Source organism: Panthera onca, chromosome A1 (assembly GCF_046562875.1).
Source record: "Panthera onca isolate mPanOnc1 chromosome A1, mPanOnc1 haplotype 2, whole genome shotgun sequence".
In the NCBI taxonomy this organism is placed as follows: domain Eukaryota; kingdom Metazoa; phylum Chordata; class Mammalia; order Carnivora; family Felidae; genus Panthera; species Panthera onca.
Genome location: NC_138339.1, coordinates 159,462,184 through 159,478,418, shown reverse-complemented (window position 1 = coordinate 159,478,418; position 16,235 = coordinate 159,462,184). Strand labels below are relative to the sequence as shown.

Sequence of the window (16,235 nt, the reverse complement as noted above, 5' to 3'; positions counted from 1 at the left end):
TCCGCCCTCCATGTGCTGGCACCACTTGTGGCCGTGAGGGCCTCCGGCGGCCTCCAGGCTCTGCCAGCACAGTCACCGTCGACACCGAGACATCGCGTTTCACGAATTTCTCAGCCCACAAGGGTGGCTGCAGGCCCTGATGGCTTATTCCCTCTGGCTGCAGAAGACTTAAAGTCACAGATTCCACCTGAAACCCCCCTTGGAGCCTCCCTCAGAAGACACAGCCTCAGCTCCCTCCCCTGGGCCCTGGGTCTGGAATCGGCACCGCGGCCCAGCCACCTCGCTGGCCAGCCTTCCCTGCTCTGTCCCCACAGACCTGTCCCCAAACACCTAGCATAGGGGACACCATGCCGGCCCCGCGACAGCAATTCCCCTCTTTGTGCGTCTTGCCGAGTCTCATGTGAACACCGCGACTGTTAGCACCTTGTTCTTCAGCGTGAGGCCCGGGACCTGGGCATCACCTCTGCCGGGAGCTTGTGAGAACTGCCATCTCGGGCACCTGCTGGGCCCTGCACGTCCCGCATCTATTGGGATCCACAGGCCACCTGTGCACAGAGGTTTGAGGCACCGCCATCGGGCCTTAGGGAGCTGGGTCGGGGCTGATGACGCTCGGCTGTGCGCAGACGGCGGCGGGAGGGAGGAGGGGGGCACTGGCAACTCTGGGCCTGACTTTTAAGCCAACACACTAACCCCACACACGGCTGATGGGAGAGCGAGCCACGCCCAGGAGCAATTCTGGGGCGGTCAGGGGATCAAGGAAATCATGGCCCAAACACATCATCCTGGTTTTCAAATGGCCGCCATGCTGGAGGGTTGGGTCCCACGGACACGGGCTCCTGAGGACCCTGAGAGCAGCACCCCTCCCGCCCGATGGAACGCAGGGGTGTGTGAGGTCGGGCCCCCGGCGATTGTGCCGGGTGTGAGTCCAGAGCGCCGCCTCGTGAGCAGACTCCAGTAGCAGCATCTGCACATCTCTGTGCACTGCCCGAGAACGACAAAGAGATGCCCGGCGGCCAAGGTCCTCGTCAGCCTGAGAGCTGCCCGATGGTGCGGCTCCCCAGCCACGGCCATCCAGGCGCCAAGTGGGCAGGGAGGAGGGGCTGTGATGGTGGTCGGGGGGGCACACCCGTGCATCTGTCTCACTGACATGTGCACCACGATGCACACATCATGGCTCTGGTTTTGTTTTTTCTAGTGTTTATTTATATCTGAGAGAGAGAGAGAGAGAGAGAGCAGGGGAGCAGCAGAGAGAGGGAGACACAGAATCCTAGCAGGCTCTCGGCTCCAAGCTGTCAGCACAGAGCTCGACGCGGGGCTCGATCCCCTCGATCATGACCTGGGCCGAAGTCGGAGGCCTAACGGACTGAGCCCCCCGGCGCCCCTCTGGCCTTGGTTTTGAATGAACTAGGAATTGAGTCATCACTTCTGTCTGCAGAGAACAAGAAAGTCCTCACAAAACAGTGCACGCCTGAGCGGCCTCTGCAAGGCAAGCCAGATTTGGGTATCTTCTCTCTAACGAGGGTCCTACTTCTGGTTCTGTCCTCCAAATGTCACTGCGTTTGGGACACCGGCCAGTGCTCTCCTCTGGCCCCTCATGGGGACAAACTGGAGGAAAGTCTGGATTTTTTGTGCCTTCCCTTGGTCCAGAGGCCCCTCCTGTGGGCTCGGGAGCCTGACAACCTTCCCCCTGAACCGACTCACTCTGCCCCGCACCCTGCAGGACCCAAGGAGCCGCACCTGAGTCCCCGTCACTGGCCACGGAGGGCACCTGGGGCTCATCTTGTCTTGGGCACAATGGGTGTTGCCGGCTTCCCAGAGCCCCTGACAGTAGGTCGCAGGCTCTCGCGATGGGCTGCTCTCCTGGCATGGCCAGTGCCCCACATGTGGACCCCACACCTCTGCATACGGCCCTGGCCCACAGGACTGGCCCACTCAGCCTGGTCGCCCTGTGATACTCACCGTCCAGGGGAGGAGTGACACCCGGGCCCCCATTCTGCTGCCAACAGCCCAGGAGGCAATGGGCCGCGAGGGCCGAAGCAGCCTCAGTGTTTTCCTTCGTCAAGGAGGAGCTCCAGAGCGCCCCGGCCAGCACCCACCTTCCGCAGTTACAGACATCACTGTCCGCAGCTGCCTCCCTTTTCCACGTGTGATGGCGTGCTTGCACTTGGCTCCCAGGCAGTGTGCAATCCAGATCCGTGTTCAGTCCCCACCAGTTGTGTATGGCTGCAGTGCTGGTGCAAGGCTCTGGATGGCTGTACGTGGTCGTGCACGGCTGTGGGTGGTCAGATGGTCACGTGATTGTGGATGCACGTGGTTGTGCATAGTTCTGTATGGCTGCAATGCTGGCATGCGGTTGTGAATGTTTCTAGCAGCCCTTCTGGTGTGAGCAGGGTTCAGCTCTACTCTGGCGAATAAGACCCTGCAAACACCACCTTCCTCACGTGGACCATAATGTTTATGCCGCGGATCTTACACCCAGACATCAGTGCAGCCCAGCAAAGCCCGAACTTCGTGGCTGAAAACAACAGTGTGCGATCACCTCCATGGTGCTGGGCTGATAGGCTTGGCTAGGGGCTCTCCCTCGGGACCCCCACTTGGCGTCAGCTGGGAAATGATGCTGGCGGTGTTGGAAGGCACCCGCATGGCTCGTCTGGGCCCAAGCGTGGGTGGTGGGACTGCCGGGCACTTGTTGCCTTGCTGTGTCCTCAGCCTGTCCCTTCACATCCAGAAAACATGTTGAGTTACCCAAGTCTCACATATTATTCCTCAAAAATTAATTATAATAGCTCAAAAACCCACAGCCGCTGCAAAATACCTCGGGAATGTGCAGCAGTGTCGGGGAAGCTCCCACCGTATCAGCAACGACTTGGGGCTCTCGCGAGGGGGTGCGAGGCCTCCCAGGGCAGGGCGGGCCCTTCGCTTTGTCCATTTATTTGATCAGATCGTTGTGAAGAGCTGCTCACCAGTCTGGACGGTCGTGCCCCAGGCACCTGACAGCACCGTGGCTGGTGTGTGCGACGCACAGACAGGACACGTCTGCGGATCAGTGTGTGCTCCTAGGGGCCCGTCTCTACAGATATAACGTGAGTATAAACAGACTTACCAGCCGTCGCTTCAAACATCAGCCATCAGATGTCAACACCACCCAGCCGGACATGCTCCCTTTCTCTTAAACTCAAACGACTCCTTTCAAGGAGGCAAATGCCTGTCCCCTTCCCTGTGCCCAGGGATTCACACTTGGAAACACGTCAGTTTCCTCTTCTGACAGTCTATTTCCATTTCCTCTATTGAGTCAGCCATCATACTGTTCTCCACATGTGGGTTAGTCATTCCAGGTAAAGAGAGGTTAGTGCTATCTGTCGTGAAACAGGGAGGTGGAATCGGCAGCCCTGGGGGCCTTGCTCTGTAGCACATTCGAGTTGCTGGCTGATAGATGATGCATCCACGCAGGCAGCTCTCTGCTCTCTCCGCAGAAAACACACACGTTTCCTGCGACAAGTAAGTAAATAGCTCTCAGATAAAGCCCGAAGGCTGTCTACAGTCTCTTGATGCCCACCCTGGAAAGCTGCTGGCTACTAAAGCCATCAAAGTTTGGACTCCGACCTGACCGCACAAAGACAGTAAACAGCGAGAACCTGCCTTGTACTATGAGCTGCAGCAGCTTTAGAACGAGCAGCTCTCAGAGGCTCCAGAACTGACCCAACCCCAGAGGCTTGCATCCGTCAGGTGCTCCAGAGGACAGCTCAGTAAGGACACCCGGCCCTTTGAAAGGAGGCATCAATCTTGTTGCTTAACCCTCAAAACATGCACTGATTTCAGTCAAAGGAGAGCAAAGCTGTTTCAGAAATTCTTAATAGCTTCCCTTCTTGAGGACGCTTCACCTTGGAAACTTCCACTGACTTCTCCTCTCAGACGCCCACGAGGAGCCGGTAGATGCTGCCTGGCGATCAGAACTTAACGGTACAATGAGGCAGCTCCCAAACCCTGTTGACAGAAGAAGAGAAAATCTTAAAACGCTTTCAGAAGTCAAATCAGTGGGCAGCAAGACAGAATAAAATCGGGAGGGAAAGAACAGGGTGGCTGGGGAAGAGGAGAAGAGATGTTGTCACTTAGATTTGAGTGGGATGGAATGGCTAGAAAATACCAGAAAGTCACGGAAATGCTCTCCAGGGCTGAGATGTCTATGCCAACGCGAAGACACCATCACCCATAGGACACTTATCACTCCTTTAATCCCCATTCCCACCGGGGTTATGAGCATCAGCAGCCCCACTGTACAGATGGGGAAACCGAGGCACCGGGAGTCCCAGCTCCTGCCTGAGGTCACAGATGACCTGAGCTCAGCGGTCCGGCTCCTAAACATGGTGCTCCCACCTCTTCCACACCCACAGACACAGCCAGTATTTGAAAAGAGGTGCAGGGTGCTAGGGGGTGGGGTACAGAGGAGGGGGGGCAGGGTCTGCAGGAAGGTGAGGGAGGGTGCAGGGGTGCAGGTTGCTGGGGGTGGGGTACAGAGTGGAGGCAGGGTCTGCAGGAAGGTGAGGGAGGGTGCAGGGGTGCAGGGGTGCAGGGTTCTGGGAGCTGGGGTTCAGAGGAGGGGGCAGGGTCTGCAGGAAGGTGAGGGCAGGTGCAGATGTGCAGGGTGCAGGGGGTAGGGTACAGAAGGGGGGGCAGGGTCTGCAGCAAGGTGAGGGCGGGTGCAAGAGTGCAGGGTGCTGGGGGTGGGGTGCAGAGGGGGGGCAGGGTCTACAGGAAGGTGAGGGCAGGTGCAGGGGTGCTGGGGGGTGGGGTTCAGAGGAGGGGGGCAGTGTCTGCAGGAAAGTGAGGGTGGGTGCAGGGGTGCAGGCCCTTGCCTGGGCTGTGGGGTCACATTGGAGTTATTCCAGAAGCTGACTCGTTCTACTTGGCAGCACGTACTTAGGTGTGCTACGGGGTCAACGTGATGGGAGATGTGTGCAAGTGGGGTGCAGGTGCAGCTGGAGAAAAGGCGGGAAGGAAAGTCTGGGTGGGGCATTACCACTGGGGCTTGGCCAGCCCGCCATGCCACTGCTGTGACTAAGACCTCACGTGGCCATCTCTCCTGGCTCGGTCCCTCCCCCCTCCTCTGCCTCCTGGCTCCCATCCCGCCCCCTCTTCCTGTCTCAGTCTTCTGCATGTGCCCAGAGGGGAGTGGACCCCAAAACGGGGAGCACTGGGGATGGGGCAGGCTCTCTGAGGGTGGGATGACCTCAGGTCCCAGGGGCATGAGGAGCCGTTCCCCAAAGCTGGCACGGTGACCTGGAGCTTCTCCAGAAGGAGTGGCATCCACAGCAGGTGGCCCCATCAGTCCCCCAGTGGCACGCACCCCTTAGCAACTGCCACCCTCGACCCGGCGTCCTGACGTGAAATTTGCACAGCGGAGAAATGTATCTAACACCATAACAAGACCAAACTCTGATGAGGCTTCACTCCCTTCAAAATGAAATGAAATTTGAAACCTTCAAGTTCAAAACAAAATTGTAAGATTAGGTTTTTATTAATGTAGATATATGCATGGTTATGCTCAGCCAAGTTTTTCTTTCCTTTGCCGGGGTGGGGGGCGGTGGTGAGGGCTATCCACTGAGCGCATCAGTTGGCCGTTTGCAAAGAGAGAACTTGTAAGTGGCCTGGCCTCCTATTCCCATCAGTGTCCTTCCTCCAAATGACACAGTAATGGCTTCGTGGGAAGCAGAGCGTCTGTCATCCGATTGCCAGGCCACCTGGACGCCAAGGCTCAGGAACCAGCATCTTTTTTTTAAGATCAAAATTCATTTGAAAAACTGGACTCAGTTATTTCAAACGACAGTCTGAGGAGACGTGTGCCTGGAAGTATTTGGAGCTGTCCCCTTGCAACAGAGAAGGACCGCGTCTCGGGACAGCACCCAAACCCCCCTCCCACAGAGCGCGCAGCTCTACTTCCTGGGTCGTGCGGCATCCTCCCTCGCGGGGCCCACCACCAGGGGCTCTACGTGTCGGCCAGTGACCTGCTCAGGGCTGGCACGAGCTTGATCTCAGAATAAAATTAGCCCCGATCCCTCGTCCCAGCGGAAATTGTATGACTCTCCCTCTCCACTTTCTTAATGGTTTCTTCACTACAAAGCCGCAATCGAATGACCGTGTCGGCCATCTCCAAGGTTTGGAATTAAATGTCCCTAACATAAATCAATAGAAAGGAAATCAAAACGGAAAGGCCAATTATTTTGCAGATGTCTTTGTGCAAAACAACTTTGCATTGAACTCTGGGCCACCTGGAGACTGCAGAAGGAGCCTCCTTCCAGTTTCAGGGACACTAATGTAACGAAGAACTTTCATGAGCAGACGCTGATGACAGGATCTATTAAAATGGACTCACAAGGCTGGCCCATCCACCTCCCAGAGCTACTAGATAACAATATTAGAAAGTTCAGAATTCTAAGTGTTCAATTTCAAATCGACAGACAAGTGGCCTTTGCAAACAGCCCCGCTGCCTCTTCTCGCTTCCCCCCTCAGCTTCCCAAAGAATTCCACGTGCACATGGGTTTTCAGGGTACCGCCTTCTCGAAATGGGGGGCTACAAGAAAGCCCCACGGACACGTTTAGAATCGAGTGGAGGGTACCTTCAGGGAGCCAGCCCCTCCTCCCTCCGGACACCCACTCCCAGAGCTCTGGGGCCTCCTCAGCACAGCACAGCCCGTAGGCACTAGTCACTGTGATCCTGTGCCGTCACTTACCATGATTTACTGCAGCTAGTGAAGCCGTTTCCTAAACTAATTAGCTCTTGGGTATCAGTGGCTGCTAAATTATTAACATGTTATCCCTTCCAAAAGTATTGAATTTTTAAATGGTAAGCCCCAATTACATAATATTTTAAGCAAAGGAAGAACTCTCTAATGGTAAAAATTCAGCCACCTGAGCCAAGAAGAAAACAATCTGTGCCTTTATGGTTTTAAGGAGCCGCGTACTGTGTCGACATCTATGGTTGGTTCTGTGAACTGCAGATTCCCAGCTGAATTTCTGCCGTGGTCCCCCAGAGCCCAGGCAACGCAGCGGAACTGGGATTCTATTCTGAACACTTGAAAGTCAAAAGAGAACCATTGTGCCTCCACCTGCTTTCCCGGCTCCAAAGCACGTTGGCTGTTACTTATTCTGCATTGTTAAAAGAGACACGAGTTCTTACAAAGAAGCATAAACTTGGCTGAGTGGGTGCTGGAGATATGTAATTCCAGTGGGAAAGCAGATAGACCCAGCACCCGTCTCAAGGCTCTGGTGTCATCTTTAAAAAGTCAGCAAATGAGGGGCGCCTGGGGGGCTCAGTCAGGTAAGCCTCCGACTTCGGCTCAGGTCATGATCTCGCAGTTCCTGGGTTTGAGCCCCACGTCGGGCTCTGTGCTGACAGCTCGGAGCCTGGAGCCTGCTTTGGATTCTGCGTCTCCCTCTCTCTCTGCCCCTCCCCTGCTTGCACTATGTCTCTCCCTATCTCTCAAAAATAAATGAACATTAAAAATTTTTAAATAAATCAAACAAAAAGTCAGCAAATGAGAATAATATTTTTCAGTCATTTGCAAAATGTAACAGCAGTGAGAGTGAGCTTTTCTGCTAAGTTGATCTGACCTGTAGAGCATTAGAACGACAAAAAGAGACCTTTGCACTTTTTTAAACTGACAGATTCTACCACTTTTCTGGATGCCCACAGTTCTCGGTGCACGTCCCTAAGAGAACACGAGAGAAGAGGAGAGAGCGGAACCAGATCAAATGGAAGAAAGAAAAACTGGGTGTGAGTGTGTGTGTGTAACCAACGAATCCGTGCTGGGACCGCGTGCATCCACAGATGCTCAGACCTGCTCTACACACGACCTTCTGTCCCTGTGCAGAGAGCACAGCCTCTGATGTCCTTCCCAGAGGGATTTCGGGAGAAAAGATAACATCCCAGGTGAAGGTGACATTCTTAACAAATGTGGGTAAAATGTCACTGCCAGTTCACACAGTCAGCCAGAAATTTCTTTACGTTAATTACATGTCATCCAGACAAGCATACACACAGGCAGGCCCCTCATATCTGTACACATTTGCTAGCACTTTTGTTCTGATTTTTAAAGAACCTTGACTAATTCACTTGAGCGCGGAGCTAATCCTCCAGCAGAGGGCTAAGTATAAAACAAGTAACATTCTCAAACGGGTGACAGAAATGAGCAGACTGGGGGTCATTAAGTGCTCATTAGCTGTATGTTGTCACATTAACTACGGGGTGTAACACCAATTTTCTCTTCTTTGTCAGGAGCCGACTCGGTCCCCTTTCACGGGGCAGGCCCCCGGGGGGTATGCTGCCCAGAGCGCGCCCCGATCAGCGCTGCCCGCGTGAGGCTCTCCCAGCTTTCTCTCCTTCGCCCCCCGTTTCAGCAGCTCGCCAGGAAGAAGCCGTTACCTGGGTCTGTTGGCCACGGCGACGAGGAACTGAAACGATCAAGGATCAGAACAGGATTCTTTCCACGCTCGCCAATATTCACGGCTGAGAGGGCCAGGGGTGTGGGCAGAGTGGTCTGAGTTGAAGTCATGGTTCTGGAATCTTAAAGACGGTCAGGTAATCCAGACATTCAGGGTTTCCTGTTTCAATTCCTGGTCACCCTCAGCCCCACAGGGAGGGGCAGCGGTGGCCCCCGCCCTTGGCCGTGACCGAGGAAGCCCATGCTCCCCCCACGCGTGGCTGGGGCACGTCCTCTCCGTTTCTCCACCCTGTCTCCCTGTTCGTCCCTCTGGCTGATGCCCTTGTGAACAGAAACCAAAGACCCGCACTGAAGCTCAGCTAGCAGAGGTCCCCTCCTCAGCAATACGAGGGCACAGGCCTGGGCAGATGTTTCCAGCACAACTGTAGTTATGAAGCTCTGCTACCCTCACACAACACCGCATCTGGTCTATCATATTCCATTTTGACAAAACTCTACCCCAACGCAACATCAGGTTCCTTATCTGAATTCAGGAGACTGACTGAACCCAACAGAGACTGAAACCATGGAAGCTGGTCTCAGCAGACATATCGGTCTTTGCTCTCATGGAGCCGGTCTCGGCCTCTCTTTGAGGCCGACAGAAGACACGCTCCGGGAGGAGACGAGGAAGCCGAACCAACGAACAAATGAATTAATGGAGGGGCTTCCTCACGTGGGCAAACCTTTCCCCGCTACTCCCACAGAAGAGGCGGTGTCACCCCTGGCATTTCACTTTTGCAGCACCCCCCCACACCTTGGGATTCCCTGTAGAGGGACCTCAGGACACAGAGCTGTCATCGGGGCCCATTGAGGTCAAGTGGGCGCCCCCAGGGACTGAGCCCGCCCTGATGCGGCCTCGGACGGGTTGGCAGCCCAGGCAGGAAGGGTCACTGGCATACCACACGGCTGCACCTCATGAGCACAGGTCCCTACCATTCATCTGCAGGGCACCAGAACTCTGTGGTTCTGACACAGTTAATTGTTCCCAGGACTCTATTTTAAGCGCTCTGAAGACAAAAGTAAGAAGACAATTATACAGATTGCAGAGACCAGAGAGAGAGGAGCAGGGAAAGGGAGCTCAGAGAGCCAGCAACAATGTAACACAAACAGCTCAGCAAATAACAGTGCGGCGTCCCCGCTAATAGAACGTTGTAACACCTGAATACACCCGCACGCCTGATTAGGCGCTGACAACATACACCCATAAAGGAAGATTATAAGTTGTAATATGTCTTTGCGAGAAGCAGCATATTAACCACTGTTTGTATACTTCTCCAATTAGATTCCTGTAATTCTTCATTTAGCAAACAGTTTACATTATAATAGCCAGCATCACTTCTGGTTTTGAAACAATTGATTATATGTATACTGCCAAATTATGGGTCTACGGGATATTTTCATAAGTGAAAACAACTCTGAACGATCTTCGAAAGGATCTTTAACTGGGGCGTCTGGCGACGTGCAGACAGACTATCACCTGCGCCTGCTACCCCTAGGGCCTCCCAGTCAATGGAAACATCCCATTTTTCCCCTCTCCGGTTTTCCAGGAGCAGAGATTTGTTCCGTGGACCTGGAAACCAGAACAGCGGTGCTGGTCACAGCTCTGTCCCTGGCCCCTTGGCTCTCTGCCCCACGGACCCCAGCCCTTCAAGCTGTCATGCTGGGCAGGACCATGAGCTGGTGAGGCCAGTGGTTTATTCTGTGGCCAAAGGTGCCTCTTCGGTACCTGAACCCCCAAATGCTGCCAGCCCCCCCCCCACCCCGCCTAGAGCTGGCCAGCGTGGAGTCTCTCCTGGGACCATGGAACCATGTCAGAAGCCGTACAGTCACGAGACAGGCCAACAGCAGAGCCCCCAAGACAAGACGTCGGTGAGGAGGAGAGCCACTGAAGGAGGGACTGGCAAGGGCACAGCCAGGTGAGGCAGAGATGACCCCGGGGGCCCCAACACAGCCCAGTGAGTAGGGGCTACGTGGCAAGAGGGGGAAATAAATGACCCATGGGAACACCTGTCCTCGTGGGATGGCTCGGAAGCCGAGGCTCGGTGTGACTTCTCTGAGGTCACCAGCTAGTAAGCGGCCAAGCTGGGAGCTGAGTCAGCCTAGTTCCCAGTGTGCACCACCTCTCCAAAGCTTGGCCACGCTGCACACGAACCCCCTGGTGATTTCTAGGAAAGCACGTGTGGACCTCTACCAGGAAAACCCATCCCCTGGTCTTGTCACTAAGCACAATGAAGTCTGTTGATGTTACTTGTAAAACAAACGTGAGAATTCTCCAGGAGACGCAGAGATGGCCAAGGACAAGGGGCCTCAGGACCCGAGGGACAGCATGGCAATGGGTCCCCTGGGTTCTCAGATTGCCTCATGAATCCCAGTAGGGTCCAGCTGGAGATGCTGGCAACACAGAAATACCCACAGACCCAGACTGCTCCCTCCAGCCAAATGACAGGGACGCAGGGTCAGCCTCACGAGACAGATGACATTTCCACAGTACAACGCCTCTACCCCAGCCAGACACCACAGAAAAAAATGTTCCCTGTCTCCAGCCCACCAGCCAAAGTTGCGTGGGTAACCTAGCCTTGCACCCTCACTGAGCTGTTAAAAGGGGCCAACTCACTGTTGGGGACACCGGTGCAGCAGGCTGAGCAGGCAGCCAGACCCCACCCCATCGACAGTAACGATGGCTCCAGGGCAGTGTCAGACGCCTGCCTACGGAGAACAAGGTCTAAATGACCCGAGTCTTATACGGCGATGCATGCACCGGCTGGATGTCAGTCAAAGCCCAGTCATCGCACCGAGACGGGACAGGTGTCTGAAGTAACTGCTGAGGATTTTAATGCACTGATCATACAAATGCCTCCCCGAGACTTTACAAACATGCTCGGCACAAGTGAAAAATAGAAAGTCTCCACAAAGATACAAAAGCTTTCAGCAAACACACAGAGAATGTAAAGAACCAAGCGGATATTTTAGAACTAAATATCCGCTAAATGTCTGAAGAGTTAAAAATCTCACAAGATGGGTTCAATAGCAAGAGAAGACAGAAAAGGATCAGCGGAGGAGAAAAAGGTAAAACAGTAGAAATTCCCCGCTGTCACTGACCATATTGGTGGACAAACGAAGAAGGAATCTATGATCGTATCAATTCACGCAGGAAAACATTTTTGACAATTCCTTCCAAACCGATCTAAAGGTTTAACAAAATTCTCATTGAAATCCCAGCAAAATTTTTCTGCAAGTATAGACAATATTATCATAAATCTATGTGGGTTATACATGATAATTATAAGCTATAAAGTATAAAACTTTTAGAAGATAAGAGAAATCTTCCAGACCAAGGGCTTAGGGAAAAGACAGGACAACTATGGAAAACATGACTACACTGTGTGGCACATTCTGATTGGGTGGGTCCGGGCCTCAGGCGGTGAAAGAACTCACCCCCCAGGACAGAACAAAGAGACAGAGGTTTGTTGAATACATTGGGGGCGGGGTTGGGGGGGGGTCGCAGGACAGCAGAGAGACTGTCCGCCAGGAGGCAGTGGTGAGGCGCTGTGGTTACAGGATGCAGTGAGGAAGCATGCGGACGGAGGAATTTTCCCTGTTTTGGTAATCTTAGGAGTCGGGCCTGGTTGTAGGCAGTCCATTGGTCCGCTGGGGCCGATGGCACTTCAGGGTGGGTCACTTACTGGGCCTCTTGCATTCAGCCTGGCGGTCACTGTAGGCCCCTGACTCAGACTTCCACTGCCCAGGCTCGTTGCCTGAAAGCAGCCTCTACACGTTGGATTCAGCAAAACCAAAAACAACTGTTGTTCCGCAGAACACCTTGTAAAGAAGATGAAAGGTGGGCTGCTGACCGCGAGAGACTGTTTGCAAATGGAAGCTCTAATAGGTACTCGTACTTAGTAAGAATAAATATATAATGAACTCTCAAAATTCCACACTAAGTCAGAAGTGGGCAAAAGACATTGTTGTCTGCGGGACGGTGGTCTGCACACCCAGGCCTGCAATCTCCAGAGCCTGCGAGTTTTCTGACTTAATATGGTCGCGGTAACTGCGGTTGTAGGTGGAATTCAGATTGCCAGCCACCTGAATTTAGAGGGAGGGTTTATCCTGGATTGTCCATGGGGGCCCGAATGAGGACTCTCCAGGGAAACAGAGCCAGGAGGCGGTGTGGATGCAGAGAGAAAAGATTTATTTTCAGGAATTGGCTCACATGATTGTGGAAGCCGACGAGTCTCAAACGGCAGGGCAGGCTGGAGCCCACGAAAGAGCGGACACTGCAGTCCAGGTCTGAAGGCCATCTGCTGGGAGAAGTCCCTCCTGCACGGGAGGGATTAGTGTTTTTGCTCTAATCAGGCCTTCAACTGATGGAATGAGGCTCACCCCCATTATGGAGAACAGTCGGCTTTACCCAAAGTCCAACAGTCTGAAAGTAAATCTCATCAAGAAGCCCCTCATGGAAACATCCAGAATATTTGGTCACATGTCTAGGCCATGTGGTCAGCCAAGTTGGCACCTAAAATTAATGCTCACAGAGAACCCCATGAAATCTCAAATGTCTATATAACCAGCACAGGGAGAACCAGAGAGAGGACAGGCTTTGAAGATGGAGAAGACCAACCACAGCCAAGGAACGTAGTGCCTTCTGGGCACTGGAAGAGGCAGAGGAAGAAAGTCTAGAGAGCCCTTGGAAGTCACACATCGCTGCCGTCCACCCAGTGTGGACTCTGTCCTCTGGGACTATTAAGATGATAAATTTATGTTTCTTTCTTAATGTTTTTATTTTTGAGAGAGAGAGAAAGAGCACAAGCAAGGGAGGGGCAGAGAGAGAGGGAGACACATATCTGAAACAGGCTCCAGGCTCTGAACCGTCAGCATAGAGCCCGACATGGGCCTCGAACTCACGAACCATGAGATCGTGACCTGAACCGAAGTCGGATGCTCAACCGACTGAGCCACCCAGGTGCCCCTAAATTTATGTTGTTTTAAGTGAGTGTTGAGGACACGCCTGCCCCAGGTGGTTCTCCCCAGGTTTGCTCCCCAGCCCCTCACAGGGAAATGCCCGGAGCTGCCTTCTCCCAGTGGCATAGGTAGGAAGTGGGACAAAAATTAAGAAAATTGTCAATTACTGATCAAATGCAGGTCATTTGGGACTGATTGTTGTAGCAACTGCTGCTTAACCACTCGGACGGTGGCCCTGGACGGTGGGTCACAATTCTGTCACTCGAGGTGCCGCTGTCCATTTGTGTTTTGTTTCCACTGTCTCATGCGGGGACTGCTGGCTCAAGGACCTGAACAGCAGAAGTCCACACCACTGGTCTATATGTCATCAGTCCATTAATTAGCTCAAGTGGGACATGAAACCCACCACATCACCCGCAAACCCAAGCCACGTTAACATGCCTGAGGGACATTGCAGATATTTGCAGCGTCCTTCATGATCACTCCCACAGGTAGAAGGGTTCCACTACATCCACCAGGAAGAATACCTAAGCAAAAATCTGCAAAAGTTCCCCATTTCAGCAATAAAAAAATCAGAACTCTAAGAGACCCCTGGTAGGCCAGCCATCTTTAGAGCCATTACAAGGTTTTAGGAGGCATGGTTGTTCTCTTTTACCCTGGTCCACTCCCCTGGGACCCCACACCTGTTTACACAAGAGCAGTGGCCTGGGCAGACCACCCACCCCACTGTGAGCCCGGGGACAGGTATCAGTCCTGGTCGGGCATGACCCAGGCGAGCCAACCAGAGTCCTTCCTTTGGGGTTTTCTCACAGATGTCAATGGAGAAAAGCCTAGAGTGTCTGAGACAATGAGCTGTGGGACATATGTAGCCATGCTCCTGTCTTGGGATGAGAGTCCACCACCAGAGAGAAGTCAGGGCTGCTGAGAAGGAGGGAAAGGGGGAGAGTGGCAGACCTGGGGCATCAGCCCTATTCTTCTGGAAATGCTGGTTCCAGCGCTCACCATCCGCCTTCCAAGGCACCTCTTGTCACTTAAGCTGATTTTGGTTGGCTCTGCCACGTGCCCTTAGAGTCTTGATTACTATCCCACCCCTCGGGCTTCAAGGACTGCAGGACAAAAGAAGGCTCCAGAACAGGAAGTGAGCACGCTAAGGGGATCTCTGTTACCCTACTGCGCCAGTCAGCCTCCCTGCTTCGTCACACGGCCCCGACACAGCCCTCCCTGCACAGGGGGCAGGACGCCACTCACTTCCTGCGTGACGTCACAGGACCCTGGACACCAGACTCCCTGCATAAGGGGCAGGACCCTGTGCACTTCCTGCCATGACGTCACAGGATGCTGGACACTAACCTCCCCGGAACACGGGGTAGGACCCCGCGCCCTTCCCATCATGACGTCACAGCTCCCCAGACATGGCCCTCCCAGCACGAGGGTGCAGGACCCCACTCACTTCCTGCTGTGAGGTCACAGGACGCTGGACACTACCCTCCCCAGAACACAGGGTGGGACCCTGCTCACTTCCTGCCATGATGTCACAGGACCCTGGACATTCCAGGGTATCCTGGAGACCAAGGTCTTCAGGGCATGGTCTTCCTCCTTCAGCTGGAGGGAACATGGCAGGAGACAGAGGAGTGACCCTGTTTGTCCTGCTGCTGTCCTGCTGGCGCCACACGGAGCCCCAGCCCATCAACATGACTTCAGGTACAGTCACAGGTAGGTGGCTGTTGGGCGGGTGGGAAACGCACGTCTCCCTGGGGCTGAGTCAGGCCCCTCCCCACCTCCCCAGTTTCCCATCCATTTCTGGGAGAGAGTGAAGCGAGTTGAACACTTTTTCTACCTTGAAAGTCCTTTTCAAACTCCAGAACCCCATGGGGAAGGAGCGTATGCGATGTATTTTCACTTGTTATCACAGATGATTTCTAGGGCGCCTGGTGGTTCAGTCGGTTGAGCGGCCGACTCTTGATTTGGGCCCAGGTCTTGACCCCAGGGTCATGGGATCCAGCCCCGCATTGGCCTCCGTGCTGAGTGTGGAGCCTGCTGGGGGTTTTCTCTCTCCCCTCTCTGCCCCTCTCCCCTGATCATGCACATGCTTACTCTCTCTCTCTCTCCCTCTCCCCCTGAACTAAGGAAACAAAGACAATTTCTAACCTCCCGAAAGTCGAGGGGCAGCACAGAGACCCTGCCGCCCCCGCCCCGTCCGCCACCCCGCACTTCCTGCACACACACACTGCTGCTGTCCCGGGACCTTGTAGTCCTGTCCAAATGGTCTTACTGCTTCACCTAAACTTTTTCTTGCTAACGTGAGGCGGTTGTCCCTTACACGCCGGTGTCATGAAGACCCGGACAAAATTAACGGAAGCCTGCACAGCAGCTCATCCCGGCTGCACCCGATCCGCCGTGGTCCCCGAATGCCCTTGTCAGGGAGGATGCCGATCACACCCAGGATGGCCCCCACGTGCCTCTGGCCCCGGCCCTCCCATGCTGGCCCCTTACTTGTGGAGGATCCGAGCAGGGACAGGCCGGTCGGGACGGGATGGGACTCTGTGACTCCCCAGCAAAGGATGGCAGGGAGGGGGTGCTCTGTGACCCCCCCCACCCGACTTCCTGCCAGGAAGCTCTATTCTCAGGCCACCCGGCCACTCTTACACCTGCCACACAGGTCACCACAGATGGAAGGAATGGGGCCGAGATGGTCCTCCAGCCCCAGCTCCCAAGGATGGCCGAGTGGACCCTGAAGGCTCACCTACAGGGTTTGGGAGGCTCCTCTGAGAGCAGGACCATGGGTGCTGCCCGAGCCGG

At 54.3% G+C, this 16,235-nt stretch overlaps 1 protein-coding gene and 1 long non-coding RNA gene across 3 annotated transcripts in view; one reads left to right on the top strand and one right to left on the bottom strand.

The window, feature by feature from the left end:
* Positions 1-1,129: 1,129 nt before the first annotated feature.
* Positions 1,130-14,772, bottom strand: LOC132681818 (uncharacterized). The gene is made up of 3 exons (XR_009611264.3): positions 14,685-14,772; positions 1,960-3,984; positions 1,130-1,429 (listed from the first exon to the last, which is right to left on the bottom strand). It is a non-coding gene; the product is annotated as an uncharacterized LOC132681818 (long non-coding RNA).
* A 54-nt stretch (positions 14,773-14,826) lies between these two features.
* SPACA7 (sperm acrosome associated 7) overlaps positions 14,827-16,235 on the top strand; it is a 28,265-nt gene continuing 26,856 nt past the window's right edge. Inside the window, exon 1 of one of the 2 annotated variants that reach the window (XM_078452940.2) lies at positions 14,827-15,149. In XM_078452940.2, coding sequence (XP_078309066.1) covers positions 14,849-15,149 — 301 coding nt within the window. In that variant the 5' untranslated portion in view covers positions 14,827-14,848. The remainder of the gene's footprint in view (positions 15,150-16,235) is intronic. The other variant, XR_014136340.1, reaches the window with a different exon arrangement.